At 40.9% G+C, this 24,272-nt stretch overlaps 1 protein-coding gene across 35 annotated transcripts in view; it reads right to left on the bottom strand.

The window, feature by feature from the left end:
• Positions 1-24,272, bottom strand: part of KCNMA1 (potassium calcium-activated channel subfamily M alpha 1) — a 696,669-nt gene that overhangs the window by 235,276 nt on the left and 437,121 nt on the right. The window contains exon 6 of one of the 35 annotated variants that reach the window (XM_073240783.1): positions 18,526-18,745. The exons of 33 other annotated variants lie outside the window; for them this stretch is intronic. In XM_073240783.1, coding sequence (XP_073096884.1) covers positions 18,699-18,745 — 47 coding nt within the window. In that variant the 3' untranslated portion in view covers positions 18,526-18,698. Of the gene's footprint in view, positions 1-18,525; positions 18,835-24,272 lie in introns of those variants that run through there. One more of the 35 variants, XM_073240784.1, reaches the window with a different exon arrangement.

Genomic DNA, 24,272 nt, shown 5'->3' with positions numbered 1-24,272 from the left:
GAAATATAAGAGACAAATTAAAACATAATTCATTCAACTTAAGGTGTTAGGGGGAAAAGTAGTCTTAACAGCAGTAGGAGGTAGATGATTTCTATTTTAGTGCTTATAATTGAATAACCAGAAAATCAATAAAGATTAAAAGTGATAGAAAGCTCCAAATCATTTTATGAGGGCAAACAATAAAACAAGAAAATAAATAAATAAATAAAAGTACTGGCTAATCCAATTAAGAAGCAAATGGGAGGGGAAAAAAGTCATGCATAATTATATACCAATAAAACCAAAAACCTCAGTTAGAGGGCATGACTTTCCAAAATATATAAACCTTGAAAGCTGATAGAACCAAACTAGAAAATCATTATAGAATAATAGTTGTGATGGAAATGGTAAAACTTATTAAGAGCTTCCCCTCAAAGACTTTGCACCTATATCATTTATTATTAAATTCTTTAAAACATCTATATCTTATAGGAATTATAAACTATTCCATAATACAAAAAAGATAGAAAGCTGCTAAACTTGTTTTGTAAAATACACATTAAGCCTGTACCTGAAACTGACTGAAGCACAAAATTTTGAAGCACAAAAGTAAAATACTCTAATCTCACTCTAATGATTAGAGTTGCTAAAAATTCTACATAAAATGCCAACACATCACATTCATCAATGGATTAAAATAATCCAGAGCATTCTGGTTCAACATAGTGGACTGAACTGAATGGTTTTATCTTCCCCTTCTCAAACCTCACTAAAGTAATATTGAAGAGGAAAAAAACAGTAAAATCCCGCAAGGGCAAAAAAGAAGGGAAGATGGACTAACTACATCATGTCAGAGAAACGTTAAAGAAATGCACAAAATGTTGGCAGATGAAAAGTAGATATTCAGTAGGTAATTAACATGACAGAGCTGAGAAACCTAACTTACATTTGCATAATATATACTATGAAAAAATATATATCCATAATGGTAACAGAATATAAGAAATCCTTGGTCAATAAATTTTGATAAGGAATTCCACAAAGACTGAGGTTGGTGGAGGTGGTGGGTGGGGAGATCATAGAGAAGAAGGAATCAGCTTCCAGAAGGCAAAATGAGCTGAATGACACGTGGAAGAGGGGGAAGTGGGACAATGGCCCTGATTGATTGGGGTACCAAAAGGAAGCAGCCAGGAGATAGAAGTAATTGTGGGCATTTTAGTTGTTAAAGCAGTATCCTGAGTGAACAGGTGACTCCTGAAAGAAGAGATTGTCCGCACAGCCAGACAACAGTAATTGGAGCAAAATGCACAGCTGCATACCCCACCCCATCCCCAGATGAGTTGCAATAAGCAAAGATAGCATGCACATATGGGCTAACAGAAATCTCACATCCAAAAAGCAGCACAAAATCAACAATCATAAACATTTAAGGTAATTCAAGCTTTCTTTGGAGAAAGGCACATATTCTACCAAAGTGACATTTGAGAATACAACATTAAAGAAACAACTTTAGAAAAAGATGAACTGAAAACCATAAAAAGTTGTGAGAAAATGTGTCAACTCAACAAAAATCAACTAGATATCTTAGAAATTAAAAATCTGAACATCAAACTTTAAAAGGTTAACTAAATAGATGAATGGACATAGCTTTATACAAAGTAGGGGGTTGGACTATCAAACAGAGATCTCTTCATACAAAGGGACAGAGGGGTGAAAAGTTAAGAGACATGGAAGACAGGTGTAGAATTCTTAGCATTTATGTAATTGAGTTTCCAGAAAAAGAAAATAAAGGCAAGAGAAAGCAGGAAAAATTCAAATTAATATTAGAATAAAGTTTCCCAGACAAAAGGATAACCTACATTCTCGGGCTGAAGGCCAGTAAGTGTCCAGCAGGTTAAAATTCAAAAGACCCAAATCTAAGCATATCATGATGACGTTTCAGAACATCAGTGTGAAGCTATAAACCCCTCAATGCAGTGAGAATCAAATTATTGTCACAGTTCCCCTGGCTGCACTGGATAAAAGGAAACAAAGAAAAGATATCTTCATAACTCTCAGGAGAAATTATTTTGAATCAAGAAAGATATACTTTGCTATTTGGAAGAAAATTAAATCCTCCAAAAAAGTGAGAAGAAGCAATGTGGGAAAAGAGTAAAAGCAAATGATTAGTTTATGTGTTGACTAAGTAATATATAATAGCAATGATCTAAAAATTAAGATTTCTAGATGATAGTACATTGAAGATAATGGTATAAAGGAGAGCAGTGGGGGTAAGAAAGATGAGCTAAAATTCTTGTTCTGATTTTGGGGAAAAACCTATCAATTACATATATTAACAAAAAATTTAAGTGTTTAAGAGTATATATCAAAAGCTTAACTTGTTTTGAATTATAAATACAAATTCCAAATATTAGAGGAGAAGAAAGAACAAAATAATTTGATCAATTCATCTAAAAGAAAATAATTGAAAAAAAAGAAACTAAAAAAGCATATTAATTAGAAAATACTATTGCAACAACAAAAAGAGCCCAATTATTTTAGTAATCACAACAAAAATGAATGAGTTAAATTCATCTTTTAAAAGACAGAGACTCTCAGATAGTATAAAATAGCAATAACATATTTCAGATGCAGGATGCTTCTAAGAGATACACTGACAATGAAACACAGAGGAAAGTTAGAAACAAAAGCCTGGATAATGTATACTAGAAAAATGCTCAGAAAATAAAGCAAAAATGATATCAAATAAAGTAGCAGTTACTGTGAAAAATTATTACTCATATCGCATATTGAAAAAAGGAACAATCCACCAATAATATGTAACAGTGAAAAAACTTTACATACCCAAGAATATATCTTTGAAATATTTAAAGCCAAACCTGACAAGAATGCACCAAACAACAAAAAAGTTGTGATGTCACATCACAATGAGAGACTCTCATATTCATTTTTCTGAAACTAGCCAAAAATAAGCACAAATAAAGAATATTCACACATTTAATTCCTTGGGACATATTCATGTATATCTATATGAATGGATAGACAGAGAGACACACACATATATTACTCAGTAAAGCCAGGAACATACATTCTTTAACAACAACAATTGAATAGTTACAAAAAGTGATCATGTATTAGGACATAAGAAGTTTCACTAAATTCCAAAATGCAGAAATTACACAGGCCACACTTACTACAGAGTAACAGATTAAGAAAATCACAAAAAGATAGGAAAATAACTGTATTACATAGAAAATTTAATGTATGATAAAATCATCACAAATGAAAGGAGAGATAAGCATTTGCAGTTATGATGAAACAAAGGGTTAACAATGGGAGGCAATTTGAACAGTCACCTCATACCATAATTGAAATTAAATTAAAATGAATTAAAATTAAATATAAATAATAAGCCATAGAAAAACTGAAGAAAATATAATTATATATTTATTAGCCCTTTGAAGAGAGGATTTCTAAACTCTTTAATGATGTGGAAGGGTTCATAAAAATTTTTAAATATCAAATCAGCCATCATAAAAATATCAAAATTCTATATTTCAAAAAAAGCAATGCAGATGATAACCTACCAGAAAAATAATTTAATCAAATATGATACAATAAAGGTAAATTCTTTGTAATGTCAAAGCATGTATGTAAAACACTATCACTAGTTTATAAGTAGGCAAAAAATCATAAACAGGTATATCATAAAATATTAAATATAACTAGTAAACAACCATTAGAAATTACTACACTTGGTTGAAATAAAAGAAATGCAAGTTAAACAAAAATATAGTAACATGGTGTTTATTCTACTTAACAAGCAATTTATTTGAGTTTCACCCACTAGAGATGACTCCACAATGAGATAGTCTTATAATTTCATGGTAGAATTATAAATTGATATAGCCTTTCAGAAAGTAATTCTGCATTATAAATCAAACTAATACCATTTATGGTAAATAGCCTCAAAAAATACAACAAAATATGAAAAACGTTTCAGAAACAAAGATGTTTATTGCAAAATTATTCACTATACAAGAAAAATAGAAAGCATCTTAATATCTTAAAAACAGGTCTTCTTCAACATAATCCATGTTCTTTATGGGATATTATAAAAGTTCAAAAAATAATGTAACAAGGAAAATGCTTATACCATAATATTAAGTTAAGGGAATATGGTATAGAAGGTAGAATGGTGGTTACCAGCCGCTGAGGAGAGGGGTAAAGAGGAGTTATTTAATGGGTACAGGTTTCAGATTTGCAAGATAAAAGTGTTCTGGAGATCCGCTTCACAACAATGCAAATACACTTAACACCACTGAACTGTACACTTGAAAATGGATAAGAAGGAAATGTATTTTGCCACAAGTGAAAAAAACCAACCAACTAGAAACACCGAAAGAAAAAGTAGGACATAAAGTGCATGTTCTTTATGATAACGCTACGAAAACCATATGCATATGGAAAATAAAAGTATAGAAGAAAAGCATAAAATGCTGAGAGTGCTTATGTTAACAGAGGTGGGCTTTTGGACTCCTTTAATTTTCTCAAGTTCTAAAATGTTTCTGTAATATTAATGTAAAATTTTGATTTTTATTCATAATTTTTGTTGTTGTTACAAAGTTAGTGGCAAGTTATGACTGAGTGCAGGTCCTCTGGCTGTGAGCCTTTACCTATGTCAAAGATTCAGGAACCTAAGGCCAGTGGCTCTGAGCAGTGAGGACCCCCAACCACTGCTGTCCCTTCAGAGGGTCAAACTTGGTGCCTGGGACCTGAAAACGAGATTGGAGTCGCCCTGAGAACTAGTACCATGGAATGTCAGCACCAGTCAGGTAGACAGGTTAAGTGATTAGGACCTCTTCCTTAGATAGAAACAGAACCGCTCTGCTGACAGATTGAGGGGCATGCAAGTAAACAGTAAATTATTCGCCTTTCAAAGTCCCCATTACCCCGGGACAGAAAGGACTCAGGAGATTCCTGCAAGCAAGGTTCCACTAAGAAAACACAAAAGCAAACACATCCCAGCCTGTGGTGGAAGCCTGACAGGGTTTTCCAATTTGTTATTTTCCATTTCCTTTAACTCCTTAATCTTTAAATCCAGAAAGCTGAAAGGTTGAAATAAACCTCTATCACTTCTAATCCCTCCACCCCTGGTAAATCCTGAAGAGTAATTATTTTTGTGGTGTCTGACAAAGTCACAGTCTGGCCTTGCAGCCTAAGAGCATCAACGGAATTCATGAGTTATTGCGGCAAAGAGGGACAGACACAAGCACGGGGAAGCTTCTCTGTGGGGGAGTCCCCTGCACCCTGCTGCCATCACCAGGTCCCACCTTCCATCCTCAGCTCCAGCACTGATAGGACCATGTGCTTCTCAGCCCCAGCACAGAGTGAATCAGAGTCTCTCCTTCCCAGCTGGAGGGACAGGACTGTCTTTCTTGCTCTCAAATGCCCCTGGGCTTTTGTTCTCACAAAAGTAAGAGCTTGTGTTATACAAGCAATGCTTGCTTGTCTGATCTTTTCCAGTCTTTTCCCGCGGTGAATGTTCAGGTTGCTCTTTCCCCACCTTTATTCCCAGTCCTGGTTCCAGTCTGACAGATACTAAACATCAGTTGATATTCAAACTGGTCTTGTCACCTTTCATTCATTCATTCATTCACGTGACACATGTGCAGTCAGTGTCTGCTCTACACCATTCACTCTCTGTTCTTTGACACTGAAGGCCCAGGGGTGACACCCCTGCTTCAAGAATCTTCTGTTTGAATAGGAGAGCCAGAAAGGAGAGAAACAATTTTTTTAAAGGTAACAAGTCTTACAGATTTTACCTCTTAGATATCTATGAACTAAACTGTCCTCTCCTTCCCACAGCCAGAGCCATGGTCTACACGCCCTTACTCTAGCTTGACCAACAGCTGCCAAGCGGGTCTTCCTGCTTTACTTTTATTCCTTCCGCCCACCATGCCCCACCAACCAGGTACAAAGCAGCCAGCATGATCTTTTCAGACATCAGTCAGATCACATCACTCCCAGCTAAAAGCCCTCAGATGGCTTCTATCTCAGTAAGAATAAAATTCAGATCTTTACCTTGCTCTGGAAGGCTTTACATGATCTAGTCTCTAGTCACCTCATTTCACTCTCCCCATCCTCATTCTCTCCACACTGTACTTCTGCTCCTTGAATATTCCCCAGTTCATGCTCAGCTTGGGGCCTTCCCTTCCATTCCTTTCTGGAATATTCTTCCCCTGGACCACCGCAGGCTTGGCTCAGTTGACACTGCCTCAGAGAGGCCTTTTCTGGCCACCTAATTGAGACACCATCTTTACCCTGTTCTTCTTTGGAATATGCATCCCTATCTAGAGAGTTCATTTTTGCTTTTTTCTTGGCTTGTCTTCCTCAGGAGGTAAGTTTGACTGCAGCAGGCACGCACCTCAGATACCTGGTCACCGCTGTGCCCATCATCTTGAACAGTGGTGACTGGCACACAGTAAGTGCTCACTATGAAAATGAATGAATGAATGTATGAGAAACCCTTTCAAAGGAAAAGTAAGAAGACAGGATACTAAGTGAAACCCATGGTTCTACTCGATTACTCAATTCTTTCCCTCTTAATAATCCCACCATTTGTCCTCATCTCTCTAGCTGCTTTAATATTTAATATTTAATATCACCAATGCTGAATGTTGTAGAACACAGAGTAGCTTTTTCCTGAAGTGAAGGGAGAGAGAATGTAACAATCTGGTGAGCAGGTCTAGGGTCACAGACATGGTGCATGAATATTGAGATTCCACAAGAAGTCCAGGCAGATGTTTCAGCCTAATAAGACTTTCATGCCAGTTCTAATGAAAAGGACTGACTAGGAGTCACCTATCGCTTGCTTGTTAATTGGAATTTTGTTAGGCATAATTATATAATGCAGAGGTAGTCTGAGTTCTGCCTATCCACATCAGAATCTGCAGCTGGGCTCCAAAAGGCCTCCAGTTCATTTTAAAGAAGCTCCTGGTACCACTAACCTTTCTGACTCTTCCTAAGACTGGATCTTTTGGTCAAGACATGTAAATTTACGCCATTTATTTCTAACTCTTATACATTATAGATGCCCAAATAAAATCAAATCTCTCTCAGAAAGCAATAGAGACCAAAAAAAAGTTTTCCCAGAGGATGTATCTTATGGTCTCTGCTGGGGAGAAATAATGAAGTACCCCCACCCCCCAAGACAGGCAAGGCGACATTCCCATGGCCCAGTGTGAGGACAAAAGAAATACCATGGTTGCCCCTGAAAAAAATGTTGTCAATAGTTCCAAAGCCTCTTCTGAGAACACTGACTCACTGGGGATTATTACCACTTAATAAATAAAGCTGTTCTCATCATTTGCCAAGCTTTCCCCAACATTTCTGAAATATATTGTTTAATAGCTTAAAAACATTCAGGAGCACTAGAGACCAGTTAAGTTCATCTAAGGAGAAAGGCTAGGATTTCTGCCTGCCCAGCATCTGAGTCCATGGAGCCCGCCAAGCAGAGGGTTGTCGCCAGTCCACTGGACATTGCCTGACACCCAGCCCACAGGAGGGCACGCCTTTCCTGGACAGTCCAGGAATGTGGGTGCCTTGGGGGAACTGGTGCCAGGGCTGGGAGAGACCTTACCCCAAGAGGCGCAAACCCTGCAGCGAGACACCAGCGACTGCCAGCAGTTCTGCGGTCCCTCCTGGTCAGGAGGAGTGGGCCCAGACCTCACCCGGTAGCCTTTACGGAACAAATCCCTCAGGGACTTTCTGCGCTGCCTCGTAGGTTTGTAAACTTCTGTGCCGCTGGGTGGGTGATGGTAGACCAGAATCTTACTGGGGATCATGGTAGAGGCAGATTACTGGCTGGGCTTCAGGTTCCCTTCAACTCACTCCTTGAACAAGCTGATGCTCCACAAGGCCCTGGAGGAACCTGTTCCTTGGATCTGTCCGCAAACAGGTCCTCCTGTCTAGCACAGTGTAGCTCACCAGCCTTCATGTCCTGGTGGAGCAAGTAGAGACTCCATCCTCCCTCAGCCACCAGCCCATCTGCAAGAGCCCCAGCATGCTCTGGACATCAGCCACAAAAAGCCTTCTCAAAAAGGCACTTGAAAAGGAGGGGGAAGCACTCTGATCCATTCTATCCTACAAGCCGATCAGCTTCACTCTGGAAATTATCACATAAGCTCCTTTGGACATGGTTTAGGGGGAAGGAAGGAGAAAAGGCTATAATTCCTCAAATCAGGGAGCACAGAAATAGGGCAGGCTGCAGTTTGGGGTCCACTGGGCCATTTATTTTCTTTTAGTGATCCTGTCTGACGATTGGAGATTCATAAGAAGGCCTCCTTGATAGGATACCGTGTTCAACTAGAGAGAAAAATGGAATATCCTCTGTCCCGCCTCCCACTACCAACAGAAGCCAAATATGCAAAACCTCTGCTAATCTTATGTGTGGGGCTGAGGCAGAGGAGGGAGTCTGGGCTTTCCAGAAGAAGACAGAAGGAAGCACTGCTGATATAACTCCTCGGCCCCCTACACTCCCCTGTCCCACAGTTCTCAGCATCTTCTTTCACTACCAACACCAGAGCCTCTTTCCCCCAGGGCACTGAACGTATCAATAGCAGGGACAGAAAGAGGGAAATTATTAAAAACAAAATCAGAGAAACATCTAGATTGCATAAGTTGTAAATCAAGGCTCCCATAAATTGGCTCCCTCTTCTTTTTCCAGTCTTCACACTGCCTTCTGGCAAAGCTAAAATAATCAGATGGAATTTGCAGATAGAACCACCTTTTCCTCCTCAATGTAGATTAGCTCATTTACCCACCCATGACATACTGAACACCTATTATGTGCCAAGCATATTATGCTGGCTACTGAGTATTCAGCAATCAGCAGGAACAATACAGGTTCAACCTTGATGGAGTTCATGGTCTAGTAGGACAGAGAAGCAATATAAAGATTCTATCATTATTTTAATTAATTAATAATTAAAGCACAAAGCAAGAGTATATGTGGCTTTTATGTGGGCATGTATGCATGTATGTGTGCAGGGTACATAAATGTGCATCTGGATGTGCTGTGCATGGAAAATGTCGCAATGTGTGAAAGGGCTTCACATTAATTCTGAATCCTAATGGTTGAGTAGCAGACTGACAGATGAAAAAGAGACAAACGTTGTGGTGAGGGGAGTTTATTTAGGCTGAGGAAACATCATTTCATATATCCTGAGAGGGAAGAAAATGACCTGTTCCTTACCTGAAGGGAACTCAATGTGTTTAAAATGAAATAAGAGATAGAAGACTAACTTTGCAGCACCTGTAGTTCTCTGTACAACTATAGGTCTTACAGACACTCAGAGGATAATGAAGAAATATTAAGAACAACATTATGTCCACAAATTTGAAAACTAAGGGGAAATAGGCAAAATTTTGTTAAAATGACAATTTTTTCAAAACAACACAAAAAGAAGTTGAAAATCTAAATAGCCATATATCTGTTAAAGAAACTGAAACTTCAGTTAAGAACATCACACAGAAAATTTCAGGTCTAAATGATTTCCACTGGAGAATTCTACCAAACATTTAAGAAGGAAATAATACTAATCATACACAAACATTTTTGTAGAATAGAGGAATAAAAAACACTCCCTGAATTGTTTTATGATGTCAGCCTATGACACCAAAATCCAACAAGTAGCATTATCAAAGAAAAGAAAAGAAAGAAATTACAGACAAGTATACCTTAGGAAGACATGCATAAAATGCATACTAGTAAAATTAATCCGGATGAATTTGAGAAGGATAATACTTCATGACCAAGCAGAGTTTATCCCTGAATACAAGATTAGTTTAACAAATGAAAACCAATAATGTAATTCACCACATTATCAAATTAAAGAAGAAAAATCACATGACCATTTTAATAGATATCAGAAAAAAAATATAACACCCAATCTATGACAAAAACCATAAATCTGCATGTGATAAGTGCTAAAGACAGTGAACAAAGACAAGCTGATTAATGAAATAGAATAGACTCCAGAAATAGACCCACATATATACAGTCAAATTATTTACAACAAAATGCCAGTACAATTCCATGGAAAAAGGAAATTCCTCTCAACAAATGCTGTGGGAAAACCTTGATATCTACAAAGGGAAAGAAATGGAGATAACTCTTACCTAACACTGTATACAAAATCAGCTTGAGATGAATAACAGACTTAAATGTAAAAGCTAAATGTGAAGCTTCTAAAAAAGGAACATTGCAGAGTATCTTGAGAACATGAGGTAGGTATAGATTTCTATGTACACAAAAGGTACTGACTGTTAAAAACGATTCATAAATTAAAATCATTAAAATTTGAAACTTCTCATAAAAAATGCTGAAGAACATTAGAAGATAAGCCACAGATTGGGAGAAAATTCTTGCAATATTCGTGTCTGACAAGAACTTAAGGAAATGCAAATTAAAACCTCAGTAAAATATCACTACCTTAGAATGGCTAAAATTAAAATGTTGACAATACCAACCATCAGCAGGGAAACAGAGCAACTGTCACTGTTGTATATTAACAGCAAGGGTATAAAATGGTACAACCTGTTTGGAAAACAGGCAGTTTCTTCTAAACATACATCTATCCTATGACCCAGAAATTCCATTTCTAAGTATTTATCCAAGGAAAATCAAAATATATGCCCCCCAGATCACTTGTACAGGATGTTCATAACAATTTTATTCAAAATAACCAAAGTTAGAAATAACCTACATGTCCATCAACAGGTATAGATAAACAAACTGTGGCATATATCCACATAGTAGAATAGAATTAGCAATAAAAAGGGGAAATCCACTGAGATAGGTATAGATATGGATATAGATATATCTTAACAAGTATGAATCTCAGAAACCTTACTTTGAGTGAAAGGAGCTAGACACAAAAAAGAATACCATCTGATTCCATTTATATGAAGTTCAAAAGCAGGCAAAATTAATCTATTGTGACAGAAATCAGAAATATGATTGCCCATGGCTGAGGGATGAGGGCAGTTACTGAACAGAAATGGGCACAAGAAAACTTTTCAGGATAATGGAAGTGTTCTCTATCTTGGCATGTGTGTTAGACTATTTCATACCAGTACATACACCTGTCAAAACACATTGAACTACACCATTACAATTAATGTATTTTATTGTATGTCTAATATACCTCACTGAAAACACTCAGATGGGCTGCCTCCTGAGACAGGGCAGCGATCCCCTGGTCCCCAGAGGTGCACAGAAGCTGCTTGTACCAACTTGCAGAACACTGAAGGTGAGCTTGATGTCTCACAGAGATTGCCTGCTCTAACCCTCTAAATTCCCTCCCAACTTTGAGAGGAAGATTAGGGTCACGAAACCGCAGAAACTCAGAGGGATGGCTGGTTCAGCAGGAAGAGCAAAGGACTTGTTTCAGGCTCTGCTATCAGAGCAGTGGGGCCGAACGAGCCATGCGACCCCTAGCCTCAGTTTCTCCATCTCTCAAATAGAGAGTTCAATATCTACTTTACAGATGACTATCCAGATTAAATAATGTGTGCGAAGCCCTGCACGAGGACTGACAGGAGACTGTTCTCTGCAAATGCTCCTCCACCAGTCTGCCAAAGTTCTGCGGCCTAGCCAAACTGATCTATCTCCTGCTCAAGGAATGCCCACCACTAATGGGCAGCCTGACCTCCTAGCATCAGTGACAAAGCCCTTCCTATCTCCACAGAGCCGGCCTGCCAGCTTCTGCATAAGACCCCACTGTTGCAGTCATGAGATGTGTGGCCTCTGGACCCAGACTACTGGGACTTGGGGCCTGGCGTCTCCACTTAGGAGCCACAGCCCACGCGCTCTTGGGAAAGTTATTCAAGCCCTGCCTCAAGTCCCTGATTCTTAAATGGGGAAACTTCTCAAAGGTTCCACCACAAGAAAAGGTTTCTAATACTCATTTTTTAATTTAAATATTTCTGAAATTTTAAAAATGTTTTGAATTCATGTTCACACTAATGAATCAGGGCTCATCTCTCGACATGTGTGTACTGCAAATTTTGTCCCAAACTGTACCCATGTTTTACACCCCTCTCAGTATGTCCTACAGTTGCAACCCCAGGTTGTCTGCCATAAGGAATTCAGTGAGGGTTTTATTTGTCCCTGAAGGCCATGTTGCCAACATGGAGCACTGTCCTTTATCTAAGTCGCTGTGGGAAATGCCCTGTTCCTTCTCCCCTACATCAGGCTTGTTTTTCTTGGGGGGTGGAGAGTGGTCAGGAAAGTAAAACATGAAAATATTAATCCATTCTTTCAAAAATATTGACCTTGCAGTTAATGCTGATACAATTGACTCCTTTAGTGAAGTCAATGGATACCCAATTCCCTAGATCCTGTACAAATTGACAGTATATTTATTCAACTACACCTTTTAATTAGGAAGACAGGCGGGATTCTGGACCCAGAATAATGTGATTCAAATCCCAGCTCTGCCACTCCTTGGGAGTGAACATGGTCAAGTTCTTTCAACTCACAGTGTTTCAGTTTCCCCACCTAAAAATGGGAATAGCAACAGTAACTTACCTCATAGGGAGGTTGTGCAGAGTAAGCCAGTATGTCTACAACAGCTGTAATTACCCTCAGCACATAGAGTCCCTGAGTGTTAGCTTACTATGGACGGGATTACTATGAGCCAGACACTGAGCTAGGCACACTGGGACACAGACATGACTAGCTCTCGATCCTCTTAAGGGATTTCCAGTCTTGTGGAGCAGCTTACGATCTACAGTTGTATATATTTAGCCAGATAGCATCATTGTATTTTAGGAGAAGACCCTCACATGAGCCCTTTTTCCTCACTTGTTTGCTGATACCCACAATCCCACCATTAGAACAGCAGCTTTCCACAGTTAAGTACGGCCTGTGCTTCTGGCATTTGGAGGTGTGCGTTTGAACCCTGACTCCCCACCCTGTGCACTGTGGGAACCTGAGCTGATTCTAGAAAACCTGCAAACCTATTACACACGTAAAAAGGAAAGACTATAATGATACCTCTAAGGGATTGTGAAAATAAATTGATTTAACATGTGTTTTAAAATGCCTAGCACACAGAACATGCTACATAAATACTCACTCCTGGTCTCCTCCCAAGTCGCTGCACTTAGCCTCTTTTCTTAGGGTGTCATGGTCTGGTCCCTATTAAAATGCACATCTGCCTAAGGGTCATTTACCCTTCAGTTAGAAAGAGGGGTTGATAGTGATGGAAGAAAAACTATGGAGCCACCTGGGTATGGAGGAAGGGAGCAGGTACAGGATGGAGTAGAAAGGGGCAAAAGGTGAAGCAAATTATTAATTAAAGCCAATTGTACTTGTTAGCAAGTGATGGCCCCATTTTTAGCTGTCAAAAAAGTCATCCAACATCTGTGATTTGGAATGGGAAAGACAAATGTTAAAGCTGAATCTGTGACCAGGTATACATGATTATTTATTGCAGTTTGAATTAGGTGCCTCCAGGTCACCTTCCCACACGCTTACTCTTTTTAAAATTGAAGACCAGAAGCCTGAGGTATCCGCACAGAACTCAAGTTACAAAGGAAAAGCATGCTTTGCTTTGGTCCCTGGTTTGTCTAACCAAGAAAATTTCTCATCTCCAATTAATCTGCCTCCCTCCACCCCACCCCATCTTCCTCCCTCCCTCCAGCAGTCCCTCCATCCTTCCTTCCTCCCCCTGAGAGCAACCCTCTGAGGAACAGAGTCTGTAATACAACCCTGCATCCCCTCATCCTCCTCCATCACCAGCTAGCATTAAACATCACTGACTTCTTGGACCCTGTACCTTCCTCTCATTTCCAGAGCAACACCTCTGTGTCCTGACACACCATGAGCGATGCTGGAGATGAATGAATCCAACCATGTCCAGTGTCCCTTCCTTTTCCCCAAGATGAAAACCTGGGCTCAGCGAATAGAACTGGAATAATCCTCCCTAATCCCACTTTCATGCTGAGCCCCAGCTGGAAAGCTGATAACGTGGCCCTAAGCTTCCCTCCTGCCTGACATTTGGACCCACTGGGGACAGATGGCAGTCCTCAGTCACTGAAGTCCCCACAGGTTTGAGATTTGAGATGTGTTCCCCCATCGACTACAGGGAGCACTTGAATCAGTTTACGTGGTCAAAAACACCCCACCTCACCCCATATAGAGGGATAAGCCAGGACAAGGCCCTTGCCATCTGAAAGTAGAAGGGATGAATGTTACCAGGTACCTACAGCTTCAGGATAAGAGTAAACCAGGACTAAAGTGAACCAGGAGAGACACCCAGGAGAGACACAGAATTTATGGAGGCCCCTTTGGAGAGGCAAGCCTGCCTCTGCTTTGCCCGGAGAGTGAGCGCCCCCTTAAGGTTTGTACCCTGTGCCTCTCTCTTGCCTCACCCTAGTCACAGCCCTGGTGCTTGCAAGGAGTCCGTCACTAAGTTCCTCTCTGAAATTGGCTCTGCATTTTCTGTCACCTGTGCAAAAGAGAAACATGCTAGGTTATGATTGTTGTGAAATGGGGAGACCTATGAAGTCAAGTCAGAGATCAATGTTGCCCTAAAATTAAATTCAAGCAGCATTTTTTTGCCAGTGGCTTTGAATAAAGACTGAGGAAAACAGTGAATTATATCTTCAATTACAGTTTACAAAGAAGAGAGGCACTCCTTCCAAGTGTGTGCTCTTGATTTAGCTCTCTATAAAGGCAGGAAGCAGAACGCTGACTCTGGGACCAGAAAACCATTTTCACGGGGGCCTCAGGGGCCAAGGGATTTAGCTATGTTTAATTTTGGTGCTCAAAATTCATTTAAGGGAAACTCAGCGGATGATGATAAATTGTTTGCTTTGGGGGGATTAATTTGCCACTAGGTGCACCTTAGCTCTGTTTTGTTCTGATGCTCAAAATTACCACCAGAATAAACTTGAAGAACCAAAATCAGGGGTCGACAAAACTTGTTTTCTCTAAAGAGCTAATAATAAATACCTCAGGCTTTACGAGCCATACAGTCTCTGCTGAAACTACTCAACTTAGCCACTGAAGCATGAAAACTAGCCATAGACAATACATAAGAAAATAAGCCTGGCTATGTCCCAGTAACACGGTATTTCCAAAAATAGGCAGTGGGTCAGAATCAACCTAGAGGTCAGAGCTTGTCAACCTCTGATTTAGGACAGAAACCCTTCGGAGGGAAGAGAGAATGGTGAATTTGCCAACACACGCTCTTTGAAGTTGGTAACATTAGCAGTTTCTTCTGGTCCCTGCACTCATTTTAGCACCTGATAACATGCTGCTTTTATTTTCCTAACTTGATTCAGGTATTTCTAAGTCATTTCAGCCTGGGAACTCCTTGGGTTCAGGGTCTCTGCCTCTCTTCCTTGTGTGACTGACTGTAATGCTCAGCACAGCTGAGCACACTGCAGTCACTTAAAATGATGTTTCCCTTGCTGAATGAGGGTGATTCACATCTCTTCTTTGGTATTCAAGGACTTGAAGACCTTTTTAACCTAAGAGGAGAAAGAATTTCTTCCAAAGGATGAATTGTCACCCTTCCATTGCCCCATGCGCATCATGCTTCTAGCAAGTCCTGAATAAAGCTGTTAGAGGAGTAAACCAATTTGCTCTGGCTGAAACAAGTTAGCAGCTCCCACTTAGTGATTCCAAAGTCTTGGCTCACATGCTTATCCCAGAGATTTTTACCCATAAACATATGGCTATATAACTTCCGTCTATCCCTAATGTCCAGCATGTGGTACTACAGGCCTTTGTATTTTCTGTCACCAATGGCAAGAGAGAACTGTGGTAGGTTATTACTGCTGTGAAATGGGAAGACCTATCAAGTCAATTCAGAGATCAACGTTATCCTGAAATTAAATTCAAACGGAATGGTTGTGCCAGTTAAAATATCTGTTAGACAAGACTCTGTGCATTGGACTGCCTAGTTCAAACCCACATTTAGCACTACTGAGTGAAATAAGCCATCTCCGATCGCAGCTTGCATTCCTCACCTCAGTTTGTCCCTAAACACAGGGAGGTCACTGATCTGACTCTGCAGGGCAGACTTCACTTACCTGACAGTTTCATTAGCCTCACCAGTGTCTGCATTTCTACTTTGAGTGACAGGGGATGAGGACTGAAATCTCCATCCTTTCATAGAACCAGTGCAGGACGCACAAAAGTATCTGCTTAATGGTCACGTGGCAACAGATACCGTCTGTAAAGTCCTTACAGTGTATCACCTCACTGATGAAGACGGATCCCATTTAAGCCCTGAATCTGAATCTGTACAAAATAGCTCGTACACAACAGGAACAACCTCAGAAAAGACAAACTGCCGCAAGCTGGTTTCGCATATGAAAATGCCTGCCAGGACATGATTAATGTGGAAACAAATAAGATGGGTCACTGCTATATCATTAGCAATAAGTGGATTCTCTCTTCCTGCCACAAATGAACTGAGGATGTAACTGAACAGCACACCATGTTGTTGCTTATGCTGTTTTTGTATACAACTGCCCAAGGTGTGAGTTTGCAAATAAAATTAACCCACTGTTATTTTAGACTGATTATTCAATTAGCGGGTAAATAGTACCCTCTTCTTCCATCAGGTGCCTTTCTTGTGGCCATTTCACTGACTACATTAGGGGACAAGAGAAGAAATAAATGGGCACAAGTTTCAAACCCACCAAACAAAGGGTAAGAAAATAGATAAATAGAGTGAATTAATCAGTAAAAAGTCAGTGTCTCTATTACCTATCTGGTTCTTTTCTGGGAGCTATTAGGGCCAGGAACACTGTAAGACATGGTCGCTAAAGTAAACAAACACAAACAAAAATAAAATCAAATGAAATAAAATAATGAAGAACAGCAACTAAATAACCATAATAATTTACTTGAATACACTACTATGTATAAAATGAAGGTTCCTGTGGCCAGTATTCTCACCTGGCCCTGGTTGGCTGGCTCACTACACACGTGTGGGCAATAGCTTGTTATTGACTCTATATAAAGAGCTCTGCCCAGTGCCCTGGGTGAAACAGTGGCATGGCCACAAGGCTGCAGGAGAGCAGAGGCTGGAGTGGTAGCAGCGCCAAGGATGGCTGTGCGGGCTGAGAGGCCCAGAGGCAGAGACCGGCTTGCTGCATGCAGACTCGCTCTGAGTGGATGAGATTTTAGTGACTGACCTGCCACCGTGGAAATAAAGTTGGGTATAACCCTTTCACCCCAAGAACATTCTACTGTCATTTCTTTGGTCACATTGAATCCACAGTGAACTTGCCCAGGGCTGAAACCCATTGGTAAGGCAACTATGAAGATTTTGAGTGCTGAGAGCAAGGTCCGCAAGTCAGAAATCCATGGATAAATGAAAAACTTTATGTCAGTTGCCAAATTAAACTTCCTTTCATAATTCTTAAATCAAAACTGCTGAAAAGGACAGAGAAGACAATAAAAAACAAACACACAAACAAAAAATGTCAGATTTTCTGGAAAAGGGAGGGAGGGAAGATCTGGGAGTGGTAGTAGTAGATAATCTCTAATATCCTGTTCAAATCAAATTTTTATAATCATGTAGCTCAGTTGCTTCCAGAGGTCACTCATGAACAAAGAAATAATGCTTTAAAAAATAGCAAGAAAAGGAAAAATTTAAATTATTTAATAAATCTGCATTTTCTGTAGCTACTATGTGCCCATGAGCAAACACTACTGCATAGGGAACACTGGTTCACTCCTGTAAACCTCTTCTGCCTGAGGGTCCCTGCCCTGCCCAGACGCACTTGAAAGATGAAGCCCTAGGCTTACTGAGATGCTAATTTCTGAATGATCCCACTCACACCAGGAGGACAGCTTCCCAACAAGATGTTACATCTCAGTGGCTTCACCTTGTGGAAAGATTTCTTTTTATAAATGCTAATTGCAACTCATTAATTAAGAAAGATGTTACACAGGGCAGGGAAATCACAGAGTCAGCGTATCTTGCAATTTTCTCCAGTATTTGTCAAGAACCAAAAGCTTCAATCTGATGCATTTGTGTGACCTTAAAGAGCAGTACAGGAGCTGAATATCACAGCTTCTGACTCAGAGGTCATCAAGGAGCTGATATGGAAAGGGTCTCCCAGTTTAGAAGGGGTCAAGCACCCATCCTCACAGAATTCATGCAGTACTGTGGCTAAGGGTGGACACTTTAAAGACGGGCCTGGACAAATTTATTTCTGTCTCATGTTCAAGACAGAGGGTTATTTTTCATTTTGTCATCTCAGCATCTAGGATAATACCAGGCACATAGTAGGTGCTCAATAAATGAGCTGATTAAATTTAAATCCTGGCTTTATCATCTATAAACTGTGACTCAGGGTACCTTTTGTAACCTCTTGGAGACTCTGGGAGGTATTTTTTTTTTTGCTTTTTTTTCTTGTAAAATGGAATAAATCAGTTTGGGTTCCCTGGGAAGCAGAATCTAAGCAAGTTATTCAATTGCAAACAATTTATTTGGAAGGTGATCTCAGGAAACACCATCAGGGGAGGGAGGTCATGAGAAAGAGATGGGAAAGAGGCAGCAATAAAGAGTTCATCCAGCAAGTATCACTGTGGATACAAGGGCAGATTCCCGCTGCCAGTGTGGAAGGTGCATGCAGAGGTGTCTTGCTGAGAGGTGAGGGACTTGAAGATTGATCCATCACAGCTAGCAGTCACTGGTTGAGGGAGCATCAGTTCCCCAGAGCTTACAACCTGGAGGCAGGTCAACAAACAGGGCTCAGTAACTGGAGAAAACCCTCAGGCTCAGAAATGCTGATGCAGGCGATTCAAAATCCAGCCACCTGCAGATAGGTAAGAGCCAGGGGTTAAGGATGGGACACCAACAGGGCCCGCCTCATGGGAATAATCAAACCAGCCTGGGAGGTTGTTATGAGACTTAAATGAAACAGTATCTGGAAAGGATGCATTATTACTACTGTCTGCATTATGCCTCCATTTACTGAGGGCCACGTCAGGTAGAAAAACACCACCCCAAGGGTGTCTGAACACAGCATAGGTCCAGAGAGATGCCACATCCTGTCCTTGGAAACATGCACCAGCTTATTAAAGGCTCTGAGAATTGTTTCAGTTAAGAAACTCTCTAACTAGCATTTCCCAAAGTTACTTGACCATAGACCTCTCTTTCCATAATGCCTACCCCCTTTCTGTGTAATCCGAAATTCCACAGAGAACATTTAAAGAAATGAGACTGGTGGATTTTAACCAGGAAAGCACTCCAGAATTTTCAGCTCACCCCCAAAATTTTGCTGACAAATATGTTTCCTTAGTGCCACCCAAATCCTCTGATCTCACCTTCTCCCTTGATGGACTTAAACCCACACCGATGATGTGTTTTCATTTCTCAGGCTCATGCTGATGTTAGCTCACAATTTGAAATTACACTATCTGAGACCCACATGGACAGCTCCTATCTCCAAGGAAGGGCTCCTTGCAATCTGCCAGAAGGTGGATAGCGGCTACCATGTCCCATGCCTTTACCAGGAAGCATTACCTAATGGAAGGGAGTCTCCATCCCAGCTCTGCCACTTACTAACTTTGAGAGATTAAGTAGTCCCAGCAGCATTTGCAGGATGGGAAAATGAGTCTGGAGCACAGGTTGCTAAAGATTGAGTAACTACAGCACAAGGTGCCCAGCACTCAATGAATGTTACCTGCTTTTCAAATTGCCTCCTCTAACCCCTCCCACAAGAATCCTGATTCAAGTTCTTACTAACTTGGGTTGCCATGTGAAGAGGAAATGGAATGATGAGAGGGTAGGAATGTTGCCTGAATAACTTGAGCCACTTAGTGAATATCTGTAGCTGTATAAAGTTGGCTGCTACTTTCTGATCTCCAAAAAGTGTGTGTGTGTGTGTGTGTGTAGATATATAAAGATAGATGATACACATATATATGTAACTATAGGTACAGACTGATCTAGATCTGTGTAGCTACCTATCTATAGATACATAGACAGATAAATATTTTGTTCAATAAACACTGAGCATCTGCTGGTGCCAGGCACTGGCTATGTGTCTGTTTGTCAGACGTCTTCCCAGCCTTGAAGGGGTTAAAGTCCAGAGAGGCAGACAGACTACACAAACAAACTCTCAAACAAATAAACCTTTACAAATTGCTACAAGTGGTCACAAAGTTAACAGTATTCAATGTGGGGCACTTTAAACTATATGGTGAGGTTAGGCCTTTCTAATGAGGTGGCAGATGGGCAAAGAACTGAAGGTGAGACAGGGCCAACCCCAGGGAAGCAGGAGCAGGCACCAGCTAACGGAGGGAGCAGCACATGGGACAGAGCGCCAGCAAAGGGCAAGGGTGCCGCCTGCGGTGATGGGGCAGGGGAGGTGCAGCACAGAAGGCAGGAGCCCTCTGCCGCAGACCCTGCAGGCCATCGTAAGGAGAAGACTAATAGTTTAAGAACAAGGAAAGGCATAAAAGCTTTGAGCGACATGATCAGACTGAAAAGGATTTCAGCTTTTAAAAGACCCCTGCAAACAGTCTTGGAAGGAAGATGAGTGTGAGATTCTCAGAGCCTGTTTTCTTGCCTACTACTTACTGATGTCCAAAAAGTATGATTATAATAACAGCAAACACAGTGTGTCGATTAACTTTCTAAGCATTTTTAAATAACTCATTTCATCCCTACAAAACTCTACTGGAGGTGGATGAAGTTGTCCCCATTTTACAAACACAGCAATTGAGGGACAGAGAGTTTAAATAGCTTGCCCAGGCTCACCGGCACCCAGGTGATGGGACACTAGGCCTTCTAGCAGCAGGGAGGCAGTTTCCCCACTGTTACTATCTGAACAGAAACAGCAAGAAGCAGCTATGCAAAGAAAGGATCAGGGGCCAAGACCTCACCCTTTAAAACATTTACCTAAGACTCAACAAAAATGGGAGCTCTAGTACCCAAAGAGAATGTTCCAGAAGCTTGACAAAATGGAAATAATAACATAACTAATTAGTGAAGGAAAAGAATGTGTGAGAAAATGTAAATGCCAACTTCACTCCTTTTATACCAGAAAGTTCATCTGTATTACATCAAATTAAAAAACAGAGTTAAGAGAAAATGTGACCCCACCTTCATTATTTTTCTGAATTGTTTTCTTAGTCACACCAGTATGTCTTAGCAGCTAAAAATTACCAAAAATTAGCATTCCTTCATTTTCTTCCAGTTTTTTTGTTATGTTCATATAAACTTAAGTTTAACACTTTTATTTTTAAAACAGCATGTATAAAATGAATTCACTTTACATAAATTTTTGTTTCTCTAACATTCATTTATCTAATGCATAGAAAGATGTCTAAAATGACCTTTACCCTGTTAGCATTATTTTTATGTTGTTTTAGTTTGTTTGATGTATTCTTATTTGTATTTTTTGTGTTGCTTACATTTCTTTCAAACAACGTGTCATTTTTATGAAAGTTATAAGAGGATTGCTCTGAAAAATACATAATTAAGATATCCAGATTTCTTTTACTCTGTCCCATAAAATATAATCTTCATATTGGAATAAAATAAGAGCTTCCTTATTTTAGAGGTTTGGATGCTTTTTTATGGTTTCTGGGCTGCAATGTACCAACCAAAAAACAAAGCCTGTCCTCCTGTCCTGAGCTAGGGAGGGCCACTGTCTGGGAGGTTCTGAGCAGGGCACTGCAGTGTCTTCCAAGCCCCGCTGCCTTTAAAGGGAGCAGAGTCCTGGCACCTCCTGGGGCACCAGTGTAGTGAGCTGTGGCCTCCGGACATCTGCATCACTAATGCCCCAGCAAGGTCCTTCCACTCAGCGATGAGCTGCCTCCCTTTCCACTGCCTCTGATGCCCTGTGGGTCAGGGGCAGGAGGATATGAGCTGGGAGAACTAAGGGTCTGTACTAGACATGCATGTATTCACATCAAAGGAGGAGTGTAAGCAGGTCCCATACAGGGAAGTGATCAGACTCTAACAGGCTGAGAGAAAGCAATCAGCAATGACTGGCAAGATGGAGGTGTGACTGAACACAGGAAAATACATTCAGAGAGAAGGAAGTCCAAGTCAGGTCATCCTCCGCGGGAATCTCCTTTGAGGTAAAAGGGCTGCAAGCAATGAGAGGAAAATGAAGCAGGCTGAGCAAAAGAACAACAATGACCCTAGCCATTGGTTGAGGATTAAAAGACATAATATTTCCTTTGATCTCACAGTAACTCCATTAGGGAGCAAAGCCAAGATCTCATCCCCATCTTAGAGGTGAGTAGTCCAAGGTCAAGCAGACTGGCAGGCATCCCTGTCTGAATCACAACTGCGTCTCTGAACCCATATCCAGGGGTTTATTTGCCTGATCACCGGGCTGTAGGGTCTCCTCTCTCTCTCCCTCCACCTTCTCACAGAAGTGACAGTTGTAGGAATCAGATATGCCCCACAGTGCCCCCCGTGGATCCTAGCCTGCTCCTAACTCTTACCCTTGCTAGCTCCGTAACAGGGATCAAAACCATGCTGACTTGAAAAACTTGGTGGAAATCCCATTTATAGCTTCCTAGTAAGCTGTCCTGTGCAGCTCCTTCATTTCCAAGGGAGGAAGGATTCCCAGGGGAGGTTAAATTTCTTGCTTGGGTTTAATGCAAGTCAAAGTCAAACTTTGGTAGTTGCCAAGGTATAATTTCAAGGGAAGAGGGGTTCAAGGTGACAGCTCTCTATGGGAGAAAGAGCTGGGTAGGATATTATTCTGGATATTGCAAGCTGCCAACCAATGTGTAATGAGTAATTCTCACACCCCTCACAGAACTGTGCCAATAACCTTGACCAATAGCACACCACCCCTCCTATCAATGCAGGTTTAGTGAAAGACATTATCCATTAAAAATCACACTTCATAAACTTCCTGTTGTGTTTTTTTTCCTCATGCTTTTCCAAAGCAACTGGCTTGGTATATAAATTGTACTGTGTGCTAAAGAATATATGACGCAGCTGTGAATTACAAGGTCATAATTTTACCAGCAATTTTAGATGCTGCCATAAACCATCCAAGGTCTGAAGAGAGTTCTAATACATTTTGATTTTTTTCCTAAGCTACCAGAATGGCATTGCTAAGCCAGTTATTACAAGATACTTCATTTTTTGCTTTTGTTTTAGGAAAACAATAGTCCAGTATTGCTGACTCTTCCCTTCTTTCTTTTCCGTTATACTGTATCACTGCCTTTTCTCTTCTTAAATTACTGGGCATCTAGCCTTAGATCGATGTTCCCTTAGCCTTCTTGCAAGAAAGATAAGCTTCTGCTGGACTATGAACGAGCGAACTTCCCAGGGCAGTGCAATTTTTGCCTAGGGCTTGCTAAGGGAAGGCAGGCATGACCAGGTGGCCCTGTTCGGTGTGACATGGAAACAGTTCTCTGGCATCTTCAGCCATTACCTTCCTGCGCCCTTCAGCCTGAGTTCCACCTACTTCTGGGATTTTCCTCAAGTTTTTAGGCCCTTGTTTATTTGTAAGTACTAACTCAGTTTCTCTTGCCCACCCTCCCCTTCTCTAGCTAGCAAAATTTTACTTCAGACTCCAAGAACCAAAACAAAAGCCACTTCTGTTGGAAGGCCTTCCCCGGCACGTGCTGCTGTGGCCAGAGCACTCGGCTGCGGCACTCAGCACAGCGCACTGCAATTCTTTACCTATTGCTCCCCCAACGAATACGCTCACAAGTCTGCGTCCCACTCCTTCTGTTCGTTCATTCCATATGATTCCATATGAAGGGCTCCTTTTAGCCACTCCGCTAAGATTTTACGTGGTGCCTGGAACATAGCAAGTGCCTAATAAGTATCTATTGAGTGAAATAAAATGGAGGGGGGTGGATAGGTAGGTGAATTCCATCTACTGTGCATCTGTAGGAGGTGGTCAAAGAGAAGGACCATATGGGGTAACAGGGAAGGCTCTGCTGGAGTTCCCCAACCTTCCCCAATGATGCCGGCTGGCCTGCCTTCCTGGGAGCAAATCCACTTGTTTACTGTCACCACCATTGCAGAGCCATCAGCTACCCCCCAAATAAACTGAACTATCCACACTAACCTACTTCTTGGCTCCCCAAAGCAGCATGAGACTTCCTCCCCCTGCTCACTTATTTCTCTTTTCTGGATCCCCTTTCCCCGCATCTCCATTTGAACAAACCCCACCCACGCTTTAAGGCTCAACTCAAATTCCATTCTCCCAGCAGGTGCATGGCATCACGTCTCCCTGCTGCCCACAAACAGCTCCATACTAGCGCA

This window comes from Manis javanica, chromosome 7 (genome assembly GCF_040802235.1).
Source record: "Manis javanica isolate MJ-LG chromosome 7, MJ_LKY, whole genome shotgun sequence".
NCBI lineage: Eukaryota > Metazoa > Chordata > Mammalia > Pholidota > Manidae > Manis > Manis javanica.
Note: the sequence above shows the minus strand (reverse complement) of the source record. Positions and strands in the feature narration are given on the sequence as shown.